The 20,635-nt window shown below is 47.9% G+C and overlaps 1 protein-coding gene across 3 annotated transcripts in view; it reads right to left on the bottom strand.

Annotated features, from left to right (window-relative positions):
- The window catches only part of LRP4 (LDL receptor related protein 4), a 120,554-nt gene that overhangs the window by 29,766 nt on the left and 70,153 nt on the right, over positions 1-20,635 (bottom strand). For all 3 annotated transcript variants that reach the window (XM_090033080.1, XM_090033079.1, XM_090033081.1), the window contains exons 3-11: positions 14,150-14,266; positions 11,011-11,124; positions 10,279-10,395; positions 5,584-5,712; positions 5,083-5,202; positions 4,829-4,954; positions 2,010-2,135; positions 1,414-1,548; positions 1,091-1,216 (exon numbers count right to left, since the gene is read on the bottom strand). In XM_090033080.1, coding sequence (XP_089889206.1) covers positions 1,091-1,216; positions 1,414-1,548; positions 2,010-2,135; positions 4,829-4,954; positions 5,083-5,202; positions 5,584-5,712; positions 10,279-10,395; positions 11,011-11,124; positions 14,150-14,266 — 1,110 coding nt within the window. The remainder of the gene's footprint in view (positions 1-1,090; positions 1,217-1,413; positions 1,549-2,009; positions 2,136-4,828; positions 4,955-5,082; positions 5,203-5,583; positions 5,713-10,278; positions 10,396-11,010; positions 11,125-14,149; positions 14,267-20,635) is intronic.

Raw genomic sequence — 20,635 nt, forward strand, 5'->3', positions numbered from 1 at the left:
TGTGATGACAATAGCAGCTGATTGAGCCACTGTGATCAGCACCAAAGCAACAAGTGCAGCCTCAGGCACTGTGCACCTACCTCAGGTGCCTAGACCCTCTTCATTGTTTTGTGGTTTTCTGGAGTCCCCACGATCCCCCTTTTTCAGTTCCTCAAGTTCTAGCCCCTTCTGCCCTGAGCAGGGACTGGGCCTACCTCCAGGAGAGGGAGAGATAGAGCCAGCACCGAATCACAGAGCTACCTATTACTGAGTGTTAATCTTCAAATGCGGGGAGAAGTCCTGCTCAGGGCAGATCATGCCCATCTCTGAAACAGACCTTTCTTACAGGTTAGCACAGGGGTGGGCAAAAAGGCAGATCCAGCCAGCAGCCATACTCTATTTCCCAACAGCCCCATCCCAGATGGCTGGGGCCAGTCTCCATGGAGACCACATCTCCAGCTGCACTGTAATAACATAAGGCTGAGGCCATGGAAACTGGCCCCAGCTGCGCTGGCAGGGCACGCAGCACAGAGGGATGCTCCGGGATCTTGCAGCAAGGCCAGCTTTGTCAGGGCCAGGGCAAAGCCGCGATCTGCAGCCTGCATGCTCCAGGCAAGGGCATGCAGGCAGAGGATTGCAGCTCTGCCCTGGCTTGGGACCATGTTGTCACTGCTGCAAGAACCCTGGGCAGAGCTGCAATCTGCAGCCTGTGTGCCCCTGACCAGAGCATGCAGGCTGCAGACTGTGGCTCTGCCATGGTCTCTGATCAAGCTGCTCCCCCCTCAAGATCCCAGCAGCTCCGGAGCAGCCCCCTGCCCTGCCCTACCACACTCCCTGCCAGCGTGGGACCGGTCTCCATGGCAACCTCAGCCTTGAGTTATCACAACATAGCTGCAGCTGGGCTCTCCATGGAGATCGGCCCCAGCCATGCAGGCAGGGGCCGCTGGCAAATGGAGTCCACTGCTGGCCAGATCTGGCCCGCAAGCTGGACTTTGCCTGCCTCAGGTTAGCAGCTCTTGTGCTGTTTGCCAGACCAATAAAATACTGCTGAAATGAATAACCAGAGTGTAGGCAACACTAATCTACTGCACAAGATAAAGTCCCTTCTTACCCAGAGCTTTGCAGCTGCGCTTGTCAGGACGAAGCTCATAACCTTGCTCACACCAGCACTGGAAGCCGCCTTCACTGTTGGTACAACCCTGGCTGCAGTAACCTTCCTCCGCACATTCATTCACATCTGTAACAGGGCAAGGGGGTAAAATTACCATGTGATTACCAAGAAACCAATATTCCCCTGGTGTGCCCAAATCTCACTTCTGGTTTGTCTCCAAGTCTGCACTCTGCCCTTCACTTGCAGCTCCAAGATCATTACTATAGCAGTGGAAGGAAGGGGGAACCCTGACAACAAGAAAAACACTCTGCAGCGGTGCCTACCTTGACATGAACGGCCATCTTCCAGAAGCCTGTAACCTGTGTGGCAGGTGCACTGGACCATTCCTCGCACCATCTGGCACTTTTGAGCACAACCACCATTATTGAGGTTGCAGTTCTCCTCACCTGTCCGTGGACCTGCAACAACATGTGAAGAGGACAGAGATGGAACACAAAGCAGCAGTTACTGTGATGCGCGGTTGTAAAGATAACAGCACCTCTATGGAAGAGGGGGACAGTAAGAAAGAGACCCTGCAGGAGGCTACATCCCCTTGGCAACAGGAACACATCTAAACTGACTCCACACAAGGTATAACAACTCCTCCTAAGCAATGTGCCCTAGGGTTTGGAAAGCTTTGTTTGAGATTCAGTGTCTTTGTAGATACACTCAGGTATTTGTGAACACAAGATTACTCCCCAGTATTCCCTCCCACTTGCAGGACCATTACTGAAGCGTTTTTCCCCAAACTCCCGGACATAGCTCCTATTAATAGTCTGTTTCAGTAGGAACATGGCTCCCACTAACATCCGTGTAGTTAACCTCTACTTGATTCCAGCCCATCCCTGTGGCTCTGTGAGCTGAGACCAGGAAGACTTACGGCAGTTTTGGTGGGGGCTCTCATCGCTGCCATCTCCACAGTCATTCACACCATTGCACAGCTTCCTGTGGCCAATGCAGCGCCCATTCCCACAGAGAAACTGGTCTGGGGCACACTGGGGACTTCCTGCAGAAGCAGAAGGGAATAATAACATACCCAGAGCAGCAGCAGCCCAGCAGAGTACTTGGCAGGCAGGAGAACAAATCCTAGGGCAAAGAGAAGAAGATGCACAGCGGGAGGCTTACTGGCTACACTTGATTTTATTGCATTTCCCTCAGATTCACCACTATCCTCTCCCTGGATTATATGATGCACCTCTAACTTTGTGCTCCCTTGGATTCTAGGAAGGCAGTCTATGCTCAGCTTATACTTTCTTCTATACTTCCCTCTTCCCTTGTGTTGACTCAGAGACTCTCAGATCTCCTTCTGGACTGGGTTTAATGTTACTTTATGAGAAAGTATTTTGTCTCTCCCAGACCAAGTAGAGAATTCTGGCATAAGTTCTATTGGCTCCAGATTCCACAAACTTCCTGGGCCCCTTTTCAGCACAAGTTTGAGTGGAGCTAGGCTGTCCACCCCTCCTCTGCCTTTATTTATCTGACATGTCACCCTACTCCAAATCATGAATATTAGGTTTGTTCATGACCCAGTGTGTGTCCCTTTTCTAACTGCACTGTGGTAAGTTTAGAATGGGATTTATATGCAGCCTTCAAGGCTAAGCTTTGGAAGAAGGATGTCACACATGGGTTGCAATATTCAGAAGGGATGGCACAGACTGCGCAAACTTTTATCTAAGATTATTTTGTTTATTTCTCGCAACTCATGATTTCTAGGTTAAGGCGTTATACCTGTTAAAATCCATGAACTACAACAGGGATGTATAGGGATCACTGAATGATTAATTACACTGGAAAACCTTTATAATAAACTGAGTGGAAGACAAGAGAAGGTCAATAAGACTACTGTGATAGACATAAATAGAAAAACTATATGGATACACAACTCAGAACTTGGTTTCTTCCTTCTTTTACAAGATTCACTTTAAAAGAGCAATCTGAAGTGCTATAACATTTTCTGTATAACCAGGAGAAAGTTACCTTTTATCATTTTTGCAGACTAACACATATTTTAGATTTGTGATCTCAGCTATCCAAATCTATGTCTAGAACCAAAGGGAGTTTATACATGTGCTCTGGGCAGGGGACTTTAATCCGAGAGCCACTCTAATTAAAGCCCCCAGAGTGTCTTATGTATCAGCATTCCCGCGCTTAAAAATGGTGGTGGGGGCACTTTAACTAAAGCTCGTTGAATAAGCTTTAGTTAAAGTGCCCTGACTGCCATTTTTATGCGTGGGAATGCTGATATGTGAGACACTGGAGTCTGCTGGAGTAATTACCATGCTCCAGCAGACTTGGTTAATTTTGTCTACTTGTGTATAAGCACCCAAAAAGGCTAAGACACAAATTGATCAGCTTTGTCCTACTAGCAACTACCACTCAGATGGTTCTTGTAGCCTGTTTTCTTTCATACCTACCAATATTATACTTCTCTACTTCACTGTGAATGCTTAAGCTTCAGCTTGTCTCTGTGCCACTGGACATCATGTACTGCTTCTTACCAGACAAGTTTTCAGATGTTTACTGGGAGTGGTTCCTCCTGGTTAACTTTTACTAGCTGACCTCCACCATATCTATCTACTGTAGTTCTTGACAGTTTTCTGAAGATCCTGCAGAGCACATGCTGGTGTACGTATAATGTTGGGTGTACCCATTTATCCTGGTCATGACTTTTTATTTCAAGGGTGTTGTAGGTTTGATTTGGTTTCTTGGCTAGAACTTTTCAAGTTTGTTTTTGATACGTTGGTTATTCAGGTGACAACCACAGGGTTATAAGACTTCTTTTAGCTGTGTGATTACTTTTTCAGGATCAACACCTGTTTTAGATGCATTATTCAGGAAGTGACAAAGCTAAGATCAGCACCAACACCTGGCCTTCATTTACCCACTAGGGGGTGACCATTAACCAGTGCAAAAGGTTCAGGCTCCATACCATAACCTGGCCTACAGACACACTGATTATCAACAGAGTCAAGGAAAAATGAGAGCTCCATATTGCTAGACCTTTGGGAAAGCCTCCAACTCTGCAACAGCTATCACTACCACCTCCACCTGCTCCATATCCATCCATATAAAAAGGATGGTAATAAATGGGTAATAAATAACCAATATTAGCAACGAAAGAGACTCCTGGGCAAACATTTAAAGAGTACATGGCATCAAGCCCTCTGAAAGATACACTAGTCACTGCTTCATGTAACAGACCCAATGATTCTGTTGGAATCTACCTGCAATAAAGGTCATAGAAGGGCCCCAAGGACCAGACCCTTATTGATCGTGGCTCAGTCCCTCAGATAAAGCAATATTTCCACACATTCCTAATATCTCAGAGGGACAGATTCACAGCAGCTTGTGAATAAGAGGATAATTTAGAAAAGAGAAGGGGTATAATATTTAGTCAGGAAGATCACTAGTGGCTGTGAAATACAAGATGGAGCATAAAGCCAGCTTCCTAAAGCTGAAGTCATAAAGTAGTTGCCTTCCAAGCTCAGCCAGCAAACCAGAGCAAGAAAACAAGTGTTTATCTTCTGTAGCAGGATGATGGAAATTGCCTGCATTTTCCCTGGCACAGGGATTCACAGAATCTGTGGCTGAGATCAAGGAGGACACCCAGAAGAGAAGGACTTGTGAGAGGGAAGGAAGGGGACCAGTATTTAGCTACCAATGGGATTCAAGGCAGAGCAGCCCCCTACCAGGCCTGACCTGTGTTCTCACAGTTCTCTTCATCACTGTTGTCAGAGCAGTCATCCTCTCCATCACAGTGCCATGACAGACGGACACAGCGCCCTGATCTACAACGAAATTGGTCAGCTGTGCACATGGATGTAGCTGGGAAAAAAAGGGAGAAACAACTAATTGGAGCAACCATAATTTGACCCATCAACCTAACACCCTAAACTCTCCTTTGTTTCATATCACGGGCATAGACCATGTCTGTCTTGCCCCTCGCTACATACTGCAGTTCTTTTCATCCGACTGGTCATCACAGTCAAAGTCGCCGTCACATCTCCAACTTGCATTGATGCACAAGCCACTGTTGCACATGAACTCTCCAGAGCGGCATGGTTGGTGAGATGCTGCAGAGAGGACACAACACATTAAATGACAAGCCAATTATGGTCCAATAGAAACTCTAGCATCTCAAATCCCCCATGATCATCCTCATGTCCAACTACAAAGAATTTAGGCCTAAATGGGCACTTATGAGAAAATGCTTCAACCTATGTGTCTGAAGTCCCAACTAGACAATGACCCTGACACCATCCACCATGAAATCAGCCTGGGCTACACTAATGGCTACCTTCCCCTGGGCAATGCACCTTTCCTCTTACTTAATGCCAGACTTGGCTCCAGTACTGGGAGCACCATCTCCAGATCCAGCCAGTGCTCTCCACCCCATCTGGGCTTGTAAAACAGTTGATTGGACCCAGTAGCTTACTCCATTGCTACTAACTTACAGCAGTCAGATTCATCTGACCAGTCCCCACAGTCATCGTCCCCATCACAGTGGTAGATATCCAGGATGCAGCGCCCATATGCACACTGGAACTCCTCCAAGCTGCAGGTTGCAGCTGGAACATCTGATGCTAATAAAAGAACCAAAAAGAAAAGGCAGCTAAGGACAGAGAAACAAGCCAGTCTGTGATTATGCTGGTGTAGAATAAGGGGGCCCGCAAAGCAGGTGGTGCAGAATGTATAATGTATGTACACAAGCAGTTGCTTCCTTCCAACCAGGCATTGGTATGGCCACAGCACTAACATTATCTGTGCTTCACTGGAAAGCAACTGACAGCTGTATGCAATAGCAGTAATGCCAACTGTTGTGAAAACATCACAAGACTCAGGATTTCCAAGTCAAAATAACTTATCTCCCAATTGAACCCTCAAATATATGGATTTTCTCAGCTGGTAAGTCTTTGGAGGAATAGGGGCAAGTGGGGAGATCAAGGCCCCCACGGTGAAGGAGGGAATAGGGCAGGAACAGGGGATGGGGTGAACGGGGCCCCGGGGCTGGTCGTCCAGAGGTGCGGGGGAGGGCCACCCCCAAGGGAGGCATGTGCTCCGTGAGGGGCAGAGGTGGGCTTCCCATTGCAGGCTGGGGCTCCACACCCTCCTGCCTTTGCCCTGGGAGCTCAGCCACACAACGCCAGTGTGCTTCCTGTTGCTGCGCGGGCAGGGGACGCACCGTGCAGCCAGCATGTCCCATGTTCTCTGCCCACTTGGTGGGCAGCAATGGCATTCCGCAGCTGAGCTCCTGGGGCAAAGGCAGTAGGACAGAGAGCCCCAAGTCTGCAATGGGCAGCCCGCCTCTGCCCTGCAGGAGGCACATGCCCCGCCATGCCTCCCCCAAGGGTGCGTGCAGCTGTAGGGAGCTGCACCCTCCCCACGCCTCTGGACGACCTGCCCCAGCCCTAAGGCCCCATTCACCCCAGCCCCTGCCCCACTATCTCCTTCACTGTGGGGGCCTCGATCTTCCTGCCTCCTCCCCATGCCTCCCCTCCGCCCCTTCCCCTCCACTTACCAGCTAGGTGCTGTCTGTCTCTGTGTCTCTGCCCCTTGCCACAGCATCCCCAGCCCTCCTGCTGCCCTTGACTACTGTCCCACAGTACCCTGCATCCTGCCAAGGTGTGTGGGGACCCTCCCTCCCTAGGCTCCAAACCCCCCACACACACCCACAGTCCCCCACACCTTCACAAATAATCCCCCTACACACACACTTCAAAAATATCATCTCATGATTTACACGCCAATCTCTTGATTTTTTTTAAGGGTTTGTCTCACAATTTTAGCATGGTGGGGTTGGTAATACTGCAACAGTGGCTTCCTAAATCAACCACCTTATTCAGGGGTCTGTACTTCAAAAAAGTTAACCCTATGTTACAGAAGGGAAGTCATAGAGATGGGAAGGGACAGAGAATAAGGCAAGAACAGGACCCCAAGAATGCTGACTCCCCCTCCTGCCCTTGGGACATCAGGTAATACTGGTTTCTGCTGGCATATTTTCTTAGTTGGTTTATGTGCTTATTAAAATAAGATCTTGTAGTTTTTATTAAATAGTTAACCAACTCCCATTTTGCTTTGTTAGTTATGGCAAGGGTCTAACTAAACTTCACATGACCTTAAGCTAAGTCAACTATTTTAGAATTGTTTGTAAGAATCTTTTCCTTTCCACTGAATTAAGTAATTTTGCACTTTTTATTTTTATTCTTTTCAGAATGCTAGGCAGTTACTGGTAAGAATAATGTGTGTCCCTGGTATTGGGGTATTTCTGGGATACTTCTCCTTTTGAGATTAGCTCCTACATGTGATTATTTTATAAGATTATATGCTGTAAACACATTAGCTGTTAAAAGGATTGTGTGAAATCATATGTTGAGCTTGATCTATTTGACTTACCATAACAGACCAAGGATTTGTAGAAGTTATTTTGACTTAGAAATCCTCAGTCTCACACAGTAACAGACCAAGGATTTGTAACACATACTTCATGTCACTGATGGATTATAGCCTTTTACAGTCTTCATAAACTCTCCATAAACAGTAGAAGACTCTCCCCAGTATTCACACTCTACTGAAACTGGTGCAGCTAACATGGGCCGACCACCTTTCAAGAATGCCCAACACTCGCCTGCTAAGAAAATCTACAGCAAACTGTCAAATTGAGTATGTTCTTGCAGCGCACCAAAGAAGCGGTATAAGGACACCCTAAAGATGTCCCTAAAGAGTCTCACCATCAACCCAGAGTTGTGGGAGCAAATCACTCGCGACCATCCATCCTGGAGGTCATCAATCCAGAACAGAGCACTGGCCTTCGAATAGCAACACATGGCAGGAGCAATGAAGAAACGCATGGCTAGGAAAATGAAAACCTCTCATACCTAGTCCTCATCACTTTCCTGCCCCTGCTACAGCAGATTGTTCAAGGCAAAGATCAGGCTTGTAAGTCACCTACATACCCACGTGACCTGGCCTCCACCCCCTCCTTTCTCTTTCCTCTCTCTTTTTTCTCTTTTTCCCTTTTTTCTCCTTTTCTCTCTTCTCCCTCCCTGTTTCTTTCCCACTTCTTTTTTCTCTTCTCCCCACCACACTGGATGCAGTCATCTTCGCCAGTAAAGGATGAATAAATAAAAATTTAAAAAACCAAACAAACTAGCTGACCTGTGCTTGGTGATCTCCTGAAGTTTTATTCAAATAAAAGCTACTAATAATGCCTCTGTGAAAGGCTTGTGTAGTTTATTAAACCTCAGAGGAGATGCAAAACAATAAGCCACCTGGGAAGCAAGGGCTTCCTTACATCCTGGCCCAAGCCTCTGCCTTTTAAAATAAAACCAGCCTTTGGGGTACAGTGAACCTCACTGTACTATCATACTCAAAATCCAACAGGAAGGAAAAGAGCACAGCAGCAAGGCACCCAGGTCTTCGCTAGGCCTTTGAAGTGTCACTTTCCTAAAGAACATTGCCAAAACAGACCACTCCTTATCACTAGCAATCCTTGTCAGACAGAGTAACCCTGTGCAGGGCACAGGATGCTAAGGGTTTGCCTACTGTCCTGCTCGGAGTCAGCTACATGGATACATTTTTCTGTGCAGCCATGAGAATTTTCTAGATGGCTCAGTACAACAGAGACTGAATTCTTCTCTCCCTCTACCTCCCTTTCCCTGAACCCCTCCTCCTCCCTCTCCCACAGCATGAGGGGAACCCTAGAACACCTTTTGGAGACGGAAAACATTTAGGCACACAAGGCTTTGACCAAGAAACCCTATTCTAATACTCTGATTACCCATAGAGTTAGCTGAGGCAAGAGAGACAATGGGATAGGGACCTTGGATCTTTCTTGGATTGCTAGAGAAGTCACAGTGGGATTGTAGTCTTACTTTTTTATCTATACCATGAGATCATGAGGGTAAGGAGCGCTATAACTTTCTTAAGAAGGTCAGGACCCCAAAATGACTGAGAACCACTGGCCTAGAGAGATACAAAGTCAAGGGTGGAGTTAGAGGGGGGGGGAAAAGGCGGCAGCTGGCAGCCACAGGGAAGCTGATAAAACGAGCCTGGATAGGAGACAAACTGTTTCAGAATGAAGTACTGATCTTTAAACGTCTTATAGAATAAGGAAAGGGACAGGTCTACACTTTGGAGTACACTGAGGAAAGTGGGAGGGTCGTTTCTACTCCTTCCTATCATGCAGGGTTCAGTTGGAGATCTCCCCTTCCTGCCCCCACCCTCTTCCCCAGGGCCTGTTCCTGGCTTGCAGGGAAGGGACAGGCAAGGGAGTGGGAAGGAGGGAGGGAGTTTGGCTTCCTCTCAGAGCCCTTTCCTGGCTCAGAAATCTTTGCAGCCCTTGGCTCCCTGCCAACACTCATTATCTGGAGAGATAAAAGACAACTCCCCCACATACACCCCCCCCCCCCCGCCCTTCAGGAGCTGGAGGCCCTGATCCCCCTCCAAGAGCCTTTTGAAGTTTCCTCCTATCTAGAACAAATTCTGCAAAATGCCCTTGAGAGAAGGGTGGGGGATGGGAGCAACCTCCACAGATACTAACTGCTGCTCAGAGACACAGCAGGGAGGTGCAAAGGGTGGTGGGAAAGGGTGGGGGTGGGGATACTAGGATCCTGCCCAAGTCACTACAGGCCTGTAGAAGGGGGAAAGCAACTGGAAGATCCCCCACACCCAGCCCAGCCATTCCACAGACTTCAGCTTGTACTGCACAAAGTTCTATATAAAATACCCAAGTAAAAGAGCAGGGAGGCAGGTGGCACCGCTGCACCATTGATGGGCAGGCTTCCGGCTCCCAGGCCAAAAGAATGCTGCCAGCAGGCAGAGCTCCTCAAAAACTTCCTACAGGAATCAGACAAAATGGGAGGGGAGAAATCCTCTCTCCACATAGTATAGGGCTCAGGCTCAAGGTCACACCAGCCTGGGAGCAGAAGGAAGCAGCAGCCTGGAGCTGTCACAAGATGCCTGTCCAAGCTGACGTTCAGAGGGACGCTGTACTTAGCCTGCATTATAGGGTTGGCAGTGGGCCCTGCAGCAGAGCTGGAACACAGCTAAGCCACTAACACAGGCGGGGTCAGCTCATTTCCACCATTCATTACAGGATAAAACAAACCCAGTTTTGGTAGCAGGTCCAACATAACAGGGAGCTAACTTACGGCAGCTCTCTTCATCTGAGCCGTCCTTGCAGTCTGTATCTCCATCACAAAACCAGTGTTCAGCTATGCAGCTGCCATCACTACAGCGAAATTCCTTCTCTGAGCACTTCCTCATGTCTGCAGGACATAGATGGAAAGATAATTAGTTAGAGCCCAGGGTCCTTGAAGGCATTAAAAAATACCAGTGTTGCTCACTGCACCCAACTTCCCTCAGAGCACCCAAATACGCCCATGCTACATAGTACCTGGGCAAAACACCAATGCTCATTTTTTTAATCATAGAGGTGAGGATTTTTAGCATTATCTTTTATTAGATCAACTGTATAGTTGGGAGAGATGTTAGATCAGTTTTCAGGCACAAAGTGAAAGATCACTCTGCTCCTACTACTACATTTTTAATCAGTAGTGAGTGCTGGATTAAGAAGGAATCCACAGGAATTCAGAACTGTGTATCAAGGAACAACTGGTTCCAGCATGAGTAGAGATTAGACCGTAATTTTGCTTCAAGGGGGAGCCACACAGCCTCAAATGCCACCCAGTAAACCCTGGCAAACATATCCCCATATATCTCCTCCAGACAAGCCACCTGTGTGGCCCTACAAACCATTAGAAAAGCAATGGCACCCAGCAGATAGCTCATCCCTTTGTAAGCATCTGTTGTAGACAGAATGCTTTGTGCATCAGGCACCCACTAAGCATTCCATCAGGCACTCCTTGGTTCATGTCACTCACCACACTGCTCATCACTGTTATCACCACAATCGTTGTCACCATCACAGTGCCATAGGCTGCGGATGCAATACCCATTTTGACATGAGAACTCATCTTCCTCACACTCCCTTGGAGCTGCAGGGACACAATGGAGAGTGAGCTGAAGGCAAGACAAAATTTATTTTGTACACTCAAGTCTGCAGCTGAGAACAAAGGAGCAAAATCTCACCCTTCTTATGTCACCATAGGACAGCAAGTAGTAGGGACCAGAGTGGGTAAAAGCCAGCACTGGATCCCAGCAGAGAATCTTCTCCATTCTAACCCCTACAGAACAGAAACCTACTGCTGGGCCTCCTGCTTTCCCTTGATATGCAGCCAGGAAGCAGTCATGACAAAGGGTCTGTAGCTGGAAGGTCTAACCCTTGAAGAACCAGCCAGCCCAGTTTCAAAGCACAGCATGAGCTAGGGAAAGGTAACTGTTGAATTTATGTTGGGCCATTTTGTTTTGAGGTTTGCTGAAGATCACCAGGTGCAACCAATAAGTGATGCTCTCAAGAAAGGACCTCAATACATCAGAGGTATGGTGTTTAACCCTTCCTAGGCTGAAAAAACAAGCCAGCAGCATCCGTCAGCAGCATTGATTTTAGATTCATATTTCTCAATAAAACCATCACTCTTTCCCGCCTGTTCTGTTGCCTGAAAACATAATACAGAATGGAACTAGAGACTATTATCTTAAGCTACCAAATAGCAGGACCACAATCTTTGCCCTGAAGAATGGCAGTGTGGGCTGACCCTATTAATGAGTTACATTGATTGAACAGGAGATAGAAGTTGAAACTGAAAAACTGGACTTGGTTATCCTATTCAAAGCATCACAAAAATCAATGCACTTGAACTCTAATCCCTACCACCACACTCCATACAAAGGGAAAGACTGGGGTGGAATTCCCATCAAGTAGTATTTCTTCCATGGTGAGGAATGAAAAAATGGCATGAGGCACTTGATTGGTGAGAGTTAACCTCTGTCGCTGTCCAGAGAAGGAGCAGACACAGAGTGTATTGAGGACTGTGTGTGCATAGAGCCCCTTGCACACTCCTTCTTCCACAGCTTCACAGTTTCTAGGGTCGGAAGGGACCTGAGCAGATCATCTAGTCTGACCCCCTGCCATGGCAGGAAAGAATACTGGGGTCAAACGACCCCAGCAAGATGTGTATCTAACCTCCTCTTAAACACCCCCAGGGTAGGAGCCTGCACCACTTCTCTTGGAAGTTGGTTCCAGACCCTAGCCGCCCTGACTGTGAAGTAGCGCCTCCTGATATCTAACCTAAACCTACCCTCTGCCACCCTGTGACCGTTATTCCTGGTCACTCCTGGCAGTGCTCGAGGGAACAGTGACTCCCCCGATGCCTGCTGATCCCCCCTGACTAGTTTATAACAGGCCACAAGATCCCCCCTCAGCCTTCTCTTTTGAAGGCTGAACAGGTTCAGGTCCCGTAGCCTCTCCTCATAGGGCCTGCCCTGTTGTCCCCTGATCATATGAGTGGCCCTCCTCTGGACTCTCTCCATGCTGCCGACATCCCTCTTGAAGTGTGGCACCCAGAACTGGACGCGGTACTCCAGCTGCGGCCTGACCAGTGCCGCATACACGGGGAGGATCACCTCTTTGGACCTGCTCGAGATGCATCTGTGGATGCATGACAAGGTGCGATTGGCCTTCCTAACTGCCTCCCCACACTGCCGGCCCATGTTCATCTTGGAGTCAATGATGACCCCCAGATCCTTTTCCGCCTCCGTGCTGACAAGAGGGGAGTTCCCTAACCTGTAGGTATGGTGCCGGTTGTTCCTCCCGAGGTGCATCACCTTGCACTTGTCTGTGTTGAAACCCATCCTATTCTCGTCTGCCCACCCTTGTAACCTGTCTAGGTCCGACTGTAGTCCGTTGCATCCTTCCAGTGTGCCCACGTCCCCCCACATCTTAGTGTCATCAGCAAACCTGAACAGGGTGCTTTTTACCCCCTCATCCAAATCGCTGATGAAGATGTTGAACAGTGCGGGCCCGAGGACCGAGCCCTGCGGAACCCCACTGCCCACGTCCTTCCAGGTTGAGAAGGACCCATCCACTACCACCCTCTGGGTGCGGCCCTCCAGCCAGCTGGTGACCCATTTGACTGTGTGGGTGTCTACACCACAGCCCCCCAGTTTCTTAATGAGAACTTAATGAGTTGAAAAGCTTACAGCAAAATGACTGTGTATCAGGGAGCTGAGAGCCCCAGAGAGACAGCAAAAAACCTCAGTTCCGAACACCAGGTGCAGCTCAAGAGGGGTTATGACCTCCGTTAACGCAGGAAAGGCTGGAAAGGCCGGTTCTCCAGCATGGTACTAGCAGTCACTGAGATGGGGCAACAGACAACCAGTGGAGAGGGGAGGGGCAATTCAATCAGTGACCAACCTTTTAGTTATGAAAGCTGACCCCAACTAACCTCTCTCTTCCCTATACAAAAGGGGAGGGAAGGAGAGAGCCAATCTGTAAGGGTCAGGGTATAATCCCATTCAGCTTCAATCAGTTTAAGTAGCATGAGACCACCCCAGGTACTACCAGAGATAGTGTGGTATCAGCAGGGCTGTTTTGCAGATAGGGTGACAAGCTCCTGTATGACCAGGTCTCTGGCCAGGCCAGTGTCAACACTCTCCTTGGTGAAACTGGTCTGAAGGCAGAGGACTGGTGACAGCCCCACACAACAACAGTCAGACAGGGGAACCTGAGGCCACAGGAAACCAGCCAGACAAACTGCTCAGTGGGATTTAGCACAGGGTAGGCATTTCTGTGAGAAGCACATGAGAAGCTTGGCTCGTTGGGAAATGAGGGGAAGTGTTTCATGGGACATTAACTAAGAGGCAGCAGGGTGTAAGCTGTTCTCCAGCTGGGAAAGGGAAGCACCCCTCCCCCATGATGCAGAGCTGCACAGTTGGCCAGGTGCAATGGGGGAGGGTCACCCTCCACTGAGGCATCAGGTAATGACCTCTGCTAGAGGCAGGATATGGATTACATGAGCCATGGGTCTTGACTTGGGGAAGATGTTTTTATGGTCCTGCAACAAAGTTATATCACTGGTTAAACCCAAGGCAACTCATCCTCCCCTTCAGGGGTTAACTTACGGCAATCCTGTTCATCAGAATCATCTTCGCAGTCATTGTCTCCATCACAGACCCATGAGCGGCGGATGCACTTCCCGTTGTCACAGTGAAAATCCAAGGGGGAGCAAGTAGGCAGCACTGCAACACCGGAGAAAGAGATAACTTGATATATGTCAGCAGCAGGGTCTCTCCCACATCCAGTAACGAGGGCCAAACTCTCAAAAAATACAGTGAAGGTAAGTTTCAGGCTACTGGGAAGAACCAGTGCCTGGAAATATGTGGATAGGCAGTACGGCATCACCTTGGGGATTCCACCAGCCATGGTAGAGGCACAGCCTCCATGATATTGCAGCATATGCCCTAATCAGCTCCTTTTCCCTCTCCCCTCTCTTACACAAGGAGATCCTCTACCCATCCTAGCATCCTCTGGAATTTGGGGGCTTCCCTCAAAATGATCAAGCAAGAGAGTTAAGAACACACATTTTCCCCTCCTGCAGGCTTTCTAGTGCAGCCCATCATCTGCCTCCGTTATGCTGTAGGCTCTTTTAGGACAAGGGGTGTCAGAGGGAAAGTTATTGGAGAGAGGGTTTTGCAAATCACATATCCAACCAGCCCCATGTGCTTGGGGATCCCTTTCAATGAGTGTTGTTTCAGGGGCTTTTAGGCAAGAGTTTAAAGACAACAGTTCACTGCTGAGGATGCCCTACTCTACTCCACGAACAGGGGGTTCCAGAATACAGGCACTGTTGGAGGAAGTAGGGATACGAGGAGAGGGGCCTTTAGTCTTTAGGAGTACAACAGCCTGTTGGCAATGGAATGGAGATATCATGCCATCCTTCCACAGTGTGGGGTTTTCAACCTTTTTGGGTTACCCCTGGTAGCCAGTCAAGGAGGAAGGAGTCCCCCAGCAGCCAGTTGATGAGCAGTGGGTTTGGGAGAGGTGCCCCTGCAGCCAATTGGAAAGTGTGCTGGTGGCACAGCAGCTGCAGAAGTGGCAGTGGCATGGTGGCGGCAGAAGTGCCGAGTACCCCCTGGGCCATCCCAAGCACCCCCAGAGGTATGCATACCCCCCGTTGAAAACCCCTGTTCTAGAGAGATTTGTGAGCTACACTGGCAAAGCTGGAATTTGAGGGAGAGCATTAGCCCAGCCCCGTCCTTCCATCGCAGATGAGAGGAACACTTAACCTGGGAAGAGACATACTTTCAAGTGCTGCCAGTTGCAGAGGGAAAGGGTCTGTATGAGGCTCAGCTCCCAACAGGTGTGTTCTCCCAAGAACAATGTTACCTCAATGATAAAAAGAGAAGCAGAGCTGGGAGAAGCTGGGTTGCTGAAACCCTTTCATCCCAGCCCAGCCCAGCCTGCTGATAGCATCTCCCATCTGTTATCAACCAGGCCAGGCCTGTTCTGCTATGCTCCTTCATCCTCCTTTGCCAGATGCATGCTGGGGAGGAGAGGGGAAGGGAGGGAATGGTTGACTACAGTGGCCACACATCAGAGAGAGAGGGGAAGGGGCAAATGCCCTGCTGGCTAGACAGGACACGCTGCCTGGCTATGCTTTCTACCTTTCCAGCCAAAGCCCAGAACTGCTGCCAACATCCTATGTAACAGGTGCCCTAGGGGATATCCTACTTAAATCAAACCCACCTGGAACTATAACAGGATTAAAAACTCAGCCTGGAACAGTACCCTTGAAGCTTCACAGAGCCCACAGGCCCCTGCCCTCACAGCTTTACTAACTCTCCAAGCAAGCCCCTTAGTACAGGGATCGGGAACCTTTTCAGGCTGTGAGCCACACTGACCCAGCTTGGGTCAGAGAACTGGTGAGTGACAGGTGGGTGCTACGACCCAGCTGCTGTCACCCTTTTTGCCAGCAGCTGCAGAGGGAAAGCACCCATTGCCACCACTTTTCCCCATGTTGGCACAAGAAGAGTGGTCATAGCCAGCATTTGTCCCTATGGCAGCGGGGGGAAGTGACTGTTGACAAAGCTCCCCAGCTGCCCAGAAAAGCACTCTCCCCATGCCACTCTGAGGAAAAGCAGTGCTAGCAGTAGTGGTGGCAGCTGGGTCCCACACTGCATGTGCCCATCTGCCTCTGACTCAAACTGGGTCAATCCAGTTGCTGAAGCCCCATGTCTGCGGGCCAAGATCATATGTCTCCATGGGCCGAAGCCAGCATGCAGGCTGTATGACCCCTGTCCTGCTAGGACTTGCAGCATGCAAATCCCTTCATAATATTAAAATGTTAGAGAACCAAGTGTCTGTCCCAGAAAATTCCCAACCCGATGGCACTACAATGTAAAAGACCCAGGGCCCCTCCATCTGAGGCAGACATGCCATTTCCCTCTTTTAAGGGCAGTTTCCAGTCCTTTTGCTGCGTTTCTCCTCTCATCTGCCCCTTGGGATAACACTTGTCAAAAAAAAAAAAAATGCAGCCTTTCATTGTAGGCTGCACCCCAAATCCCCAACATGAAGGCCCCTCTGCTTCTCAGCCTCTTGATGCTTTCTTTCTTTAAGGCACTATGCACAAGAGAATGCAAAAGCTGACTATGCTTCTCCAACCAACCAGCCACAGACCCTGGGGCTTCCCACCTTCCAACTTGTTCTCAGCATCTCAAACTCTTCCAGCCTTAACCACCTTAGTGCAGTTCTGTACCCTCCAGCTGAGAAAGCCGTGCCGAAGAAGAAAAAAAAATGGACAAAAGAACAAAATCCCCTTCCCTACAGCTCTACAACCACATAGGATTGGGTACTGCGCACAGGGTTTGGAGTTAGAAGGGCCCAAAGTCCAACCTGACCCCAATCTAGTTGCGTAGCACTTAAAGCCTGTGTCTAGTTATCAAGTGTGTGAAATACAGTCATATAGAAGTGTTGGGGGTTCAAAGTGAAGTGCGTGTTGTTGAAAAGAACTTTCATGATGGATGATGTTTCACCGACCTCTATGGAGGGCATTGCACAAGCTACATGCAAAAGATGGATAATAAATGCAAGATACGTAGGCCAAGGTGACATGAAAACACCCTGACAGTCAGATGTCTCAGACTATAAAGCATTTGCCCAAGGGAAGGGATAGAAGTTATACTTCATACAGCATTAAAACTGCTCTGGGCAGAACATCATAGCGCTGTCCCCTTGGGAAGGAGAGTGGAGGATCCCAAAAGCTTTTCTAACTTCAATGCTGTGTCCCCTCTCCCAATGCAGCCTCAGTACACAGCATACCACCAAGACCTTTCCTGGTCTCAGTTGCAGTTTTAAGGCTAAAACCATCCCCCAGCATTCACATTACTGTCTGTTCTCCCCACTCCCAGCGTGACTAATCACCAAAGGGCTGCACAGGAGCCGCCTGGAAGAGAATTTGTATGCTGACTCTCCAGGGGAGAATTCTTCAAGCTCCCTGAGGGGTAGGCCATTAGCACTGGTTCAGAGCAGATACTATTATCCCATTGAACTGCTTCCCTCCATGAGGTAAATGCACAAAATAAAATTCCACCCCTACAGGGAGCAGTTCAACCGATTTCATACTTTCCATAAATATGAAAAATAAGCTTCGGGAGCTTGGCTGAGGGAAAGAGGGGGTCACCACACAGACAAACTGCTACATACAAAAGGAGGGCCTCATTCTCACCCTAGCAGACAGCAAGCACGACTGAGCTGACAGACAGCAGAGCACTGGTAAAGCCCACTCCACATAGAGAAACCCAAGACAAGATGAAAGTTTTACAGAAAATATAAAACATTGGGGTCCTGTATCTGCCAAGTCAGTATCAAACGCTAAAGAAGAAAGTATAAGATATTCCATGAGACAGTTATGCAAAAGTCTCTCCAGAGGGAAAGTTTTTTTCCCCACCATCCCACCTATAAACTAGAGGTTGATTTGTATGCTAAGCAAAAATATTTATATTCTTACTGTATTTTTAATCCTATCTAGTATCACCACAGAATGTCACACTAGCCATAAATACCCAATCCTTTTTCTTTTCTTTAATACTGTTGAATCCTTGGACTCAGCTAGTACTTTGTGGCAGTGAGTTCCACAGGATTTTTATTTTATTAGTTCTAATAGGCTGCCTCTCAGTTTCATTGCCTGCCTCTCTGTGTTTGGTATTATGAGAAAGGTGATATTCATCACTTGTCATTTCAGACCTAAACAAAGAGAGAGTTATGGTCGCAAGTTTGTAGCAGTAAAATAAGGCGAAAAAAAATCAATAGAGGTGATCTAATTATTCCTCAAACCAGTGCAACAAGTCCAGGAAATTAAAAATTGAAGTAAAACTTGAAGGAAATGCAAACATGTTAAGGTGTGGAAATGCACAGTTAAATCATGCAAACAATTCTAATTCTGCTCTGTAACACACAGGAAATAACCATATAATTACGATAAGAATATTTAATAGTTTCTGGTCCCCAGATTAGACTCATTTGATTCTGAAAGCTGTTACTGCCCTGCTCTGTTTAACTCTTCTGGTGTTACTACATAGCATAGTTTAAGAGGTTGGATCACTTACCTGTGCATTTCCACACCCTAAAAAAATCCTAAACATTAAATTTAACCTAAACTCTTGATTTTCTGGATTTGTAAAGCTTTGTTTTACCTTTAAAAATGACTGGTACATACTTTCAACTGAATATAAATTATTCTTAACATGGTTTACCTGGGAATAATAAATCTACCACTTTGAAAAACAAAAGCCATTACTTTAATTAAGTTACAAAGTAATTCTTTTCAGATGTAGCATATACATGATATTAAAATTAGTTAAGAGTTATTCCCCTGTTAAAATGATTCAAAATAAAAATGTTTGGACAGAGGGGGTTAACCTTCTTAGGGGACATATTTTAATTAATTTTATCTCAAATTAAGATCTACTTTGAGAATCTCAGAAATTTTATTCTGTACAAAAAGTGATATAATTTTGGAGAAGATATTCTTTAGAATTAAACAAGGTTGAAGTACAACTCTGCAAATCAACATATATATAGGCATGGAGATATAACTCGTATCTACCACATTCTTTTTGTTTGTTTCCTGAAATTGCCTTCCCACTAGAAAGTCAGAAGGGAAAAAAAATATTTTCCACTCAGCAGAGGCAATGCAAGATAAACAGCAGGGACTCCCTCCTAAGCCCTCTCGCTAGTAGAAGTGTCAGTCTCTCCTCAGCACAACAGGCTAGAAGTTGAAGTCAAGACCCTTGGATTTTCTTCCAGGCTTTGACACTCACCATTCGTAATCTGGGAGAGTCTCCAGCTTCTATTTACCTCAGTTTCCCTAACTGTAAAATGAGGTGTGATCCTTACTGCCTCCCAGAGAGGCTGCAAAGCTTCAACAGAAATTAGAGGTGCACTGATATATCGGTGCCATATGGGATCGGCATTGATAAAAGGAAAATTAACATTATCAGCTATCGGCTTTTTTTGGCTGGTGTAGCCAATAATGTCACCAATAAATACAACGTGCCTTCTGGCTGGTGCCCCTGGACTCCGCGTGCATGCACGCAGCCACACACATGTATGTGGCTAGGAATGCATCTGGGCAGCATGGAGAGCAGCACCCTGCAGCTAAGTCTGTGGAGAGGAAGGGGAATGGGGGAGGCAGATTGAGGCCATCACGGTAAGGGAGGGAGTGGGCCAAGTTAAGGGGTGCTACCCAGCCCAGGCAGTGAATGGTATCTGGGGCTAGGGCAAGGAACAGGACGGAGCTGTGGGTAGCTCATCCAAGGGGTGCAGGGGAAAGTGGCAGCTCCCCACCACTGTGTGTACCCCCCAGGGGAGGCATAAGGGTGCATGAGCCTCCCCAGATTTGTATATGGGGTGGAAGTAGGCTCCCCACTGTGGGCTTGGGCTCTTTGCTCTGCTGCCTTTACCCTGGGGGCTACAGGTTGGCTGCATGTCCCCGCCCACCCAGCAGCAGTGGGAGCAGCAAGTTGTGCCTCCTGCTGCTGGGTGGGCAGCTGATGTGGAGCCCTAAGGTCACAGTGTGCAGCCCATATCTGCCCTTGTCCCACTTGGCTCTGGTTAAAGGCATCCCTGAGCTTAAAAATGGTAGTTGCAGCGCCTGAACTAAAGCTCAAGTGCCCCCGCTGCCATTTTTAAGTGCTAGGATGCTGATCCCCTAGACAAGCTGCCAGCGGCTCTATCCCGATCCCGACCCTGTGTCCTATTCACCACCCTGGTTGGGCAGTGCCCCAGCCCCTGCCCCACTCCCTCCCTCACTATGGAAGACTCAATCTGCACCCCCGATGCCCCTTCCCCTCCACAGACTTACCTACAGGGAGCTGCTCTCTATACTGCCTGGCTGCATTCCTATAAATTGGTCATCAGATCAGTATTGGCCAATATAACTGGTTAATAATTGGTTATCAGTACCGGCCAAGAAAATATTTAGCAGTACACCCCTAACAGAAATATTTGTAGACATTTTCTGTACTAGAGAAAACTCACAGCCTGAACTCAAATATTTTCACTACCTACTCACATCAGGATTAGAAAACAGGATGATAAAACACACCCAA

The sequence above is a fragment of the Crocodylus siamensis genome, chromosome 2 (assembly GCF_052110815.1).
Source record: "Crocodylus siamensis isolate JL-2025a chromosome 2, ASM5211081v1, whole genome shotgun sequence".
Classification (NCBI taxonomy): domain Eukaryota; kingdom Metazoa; phylum Chordata; order Crocodylia; family Crocodylidae; genus Crocodylus; species Crocodylus siamensis.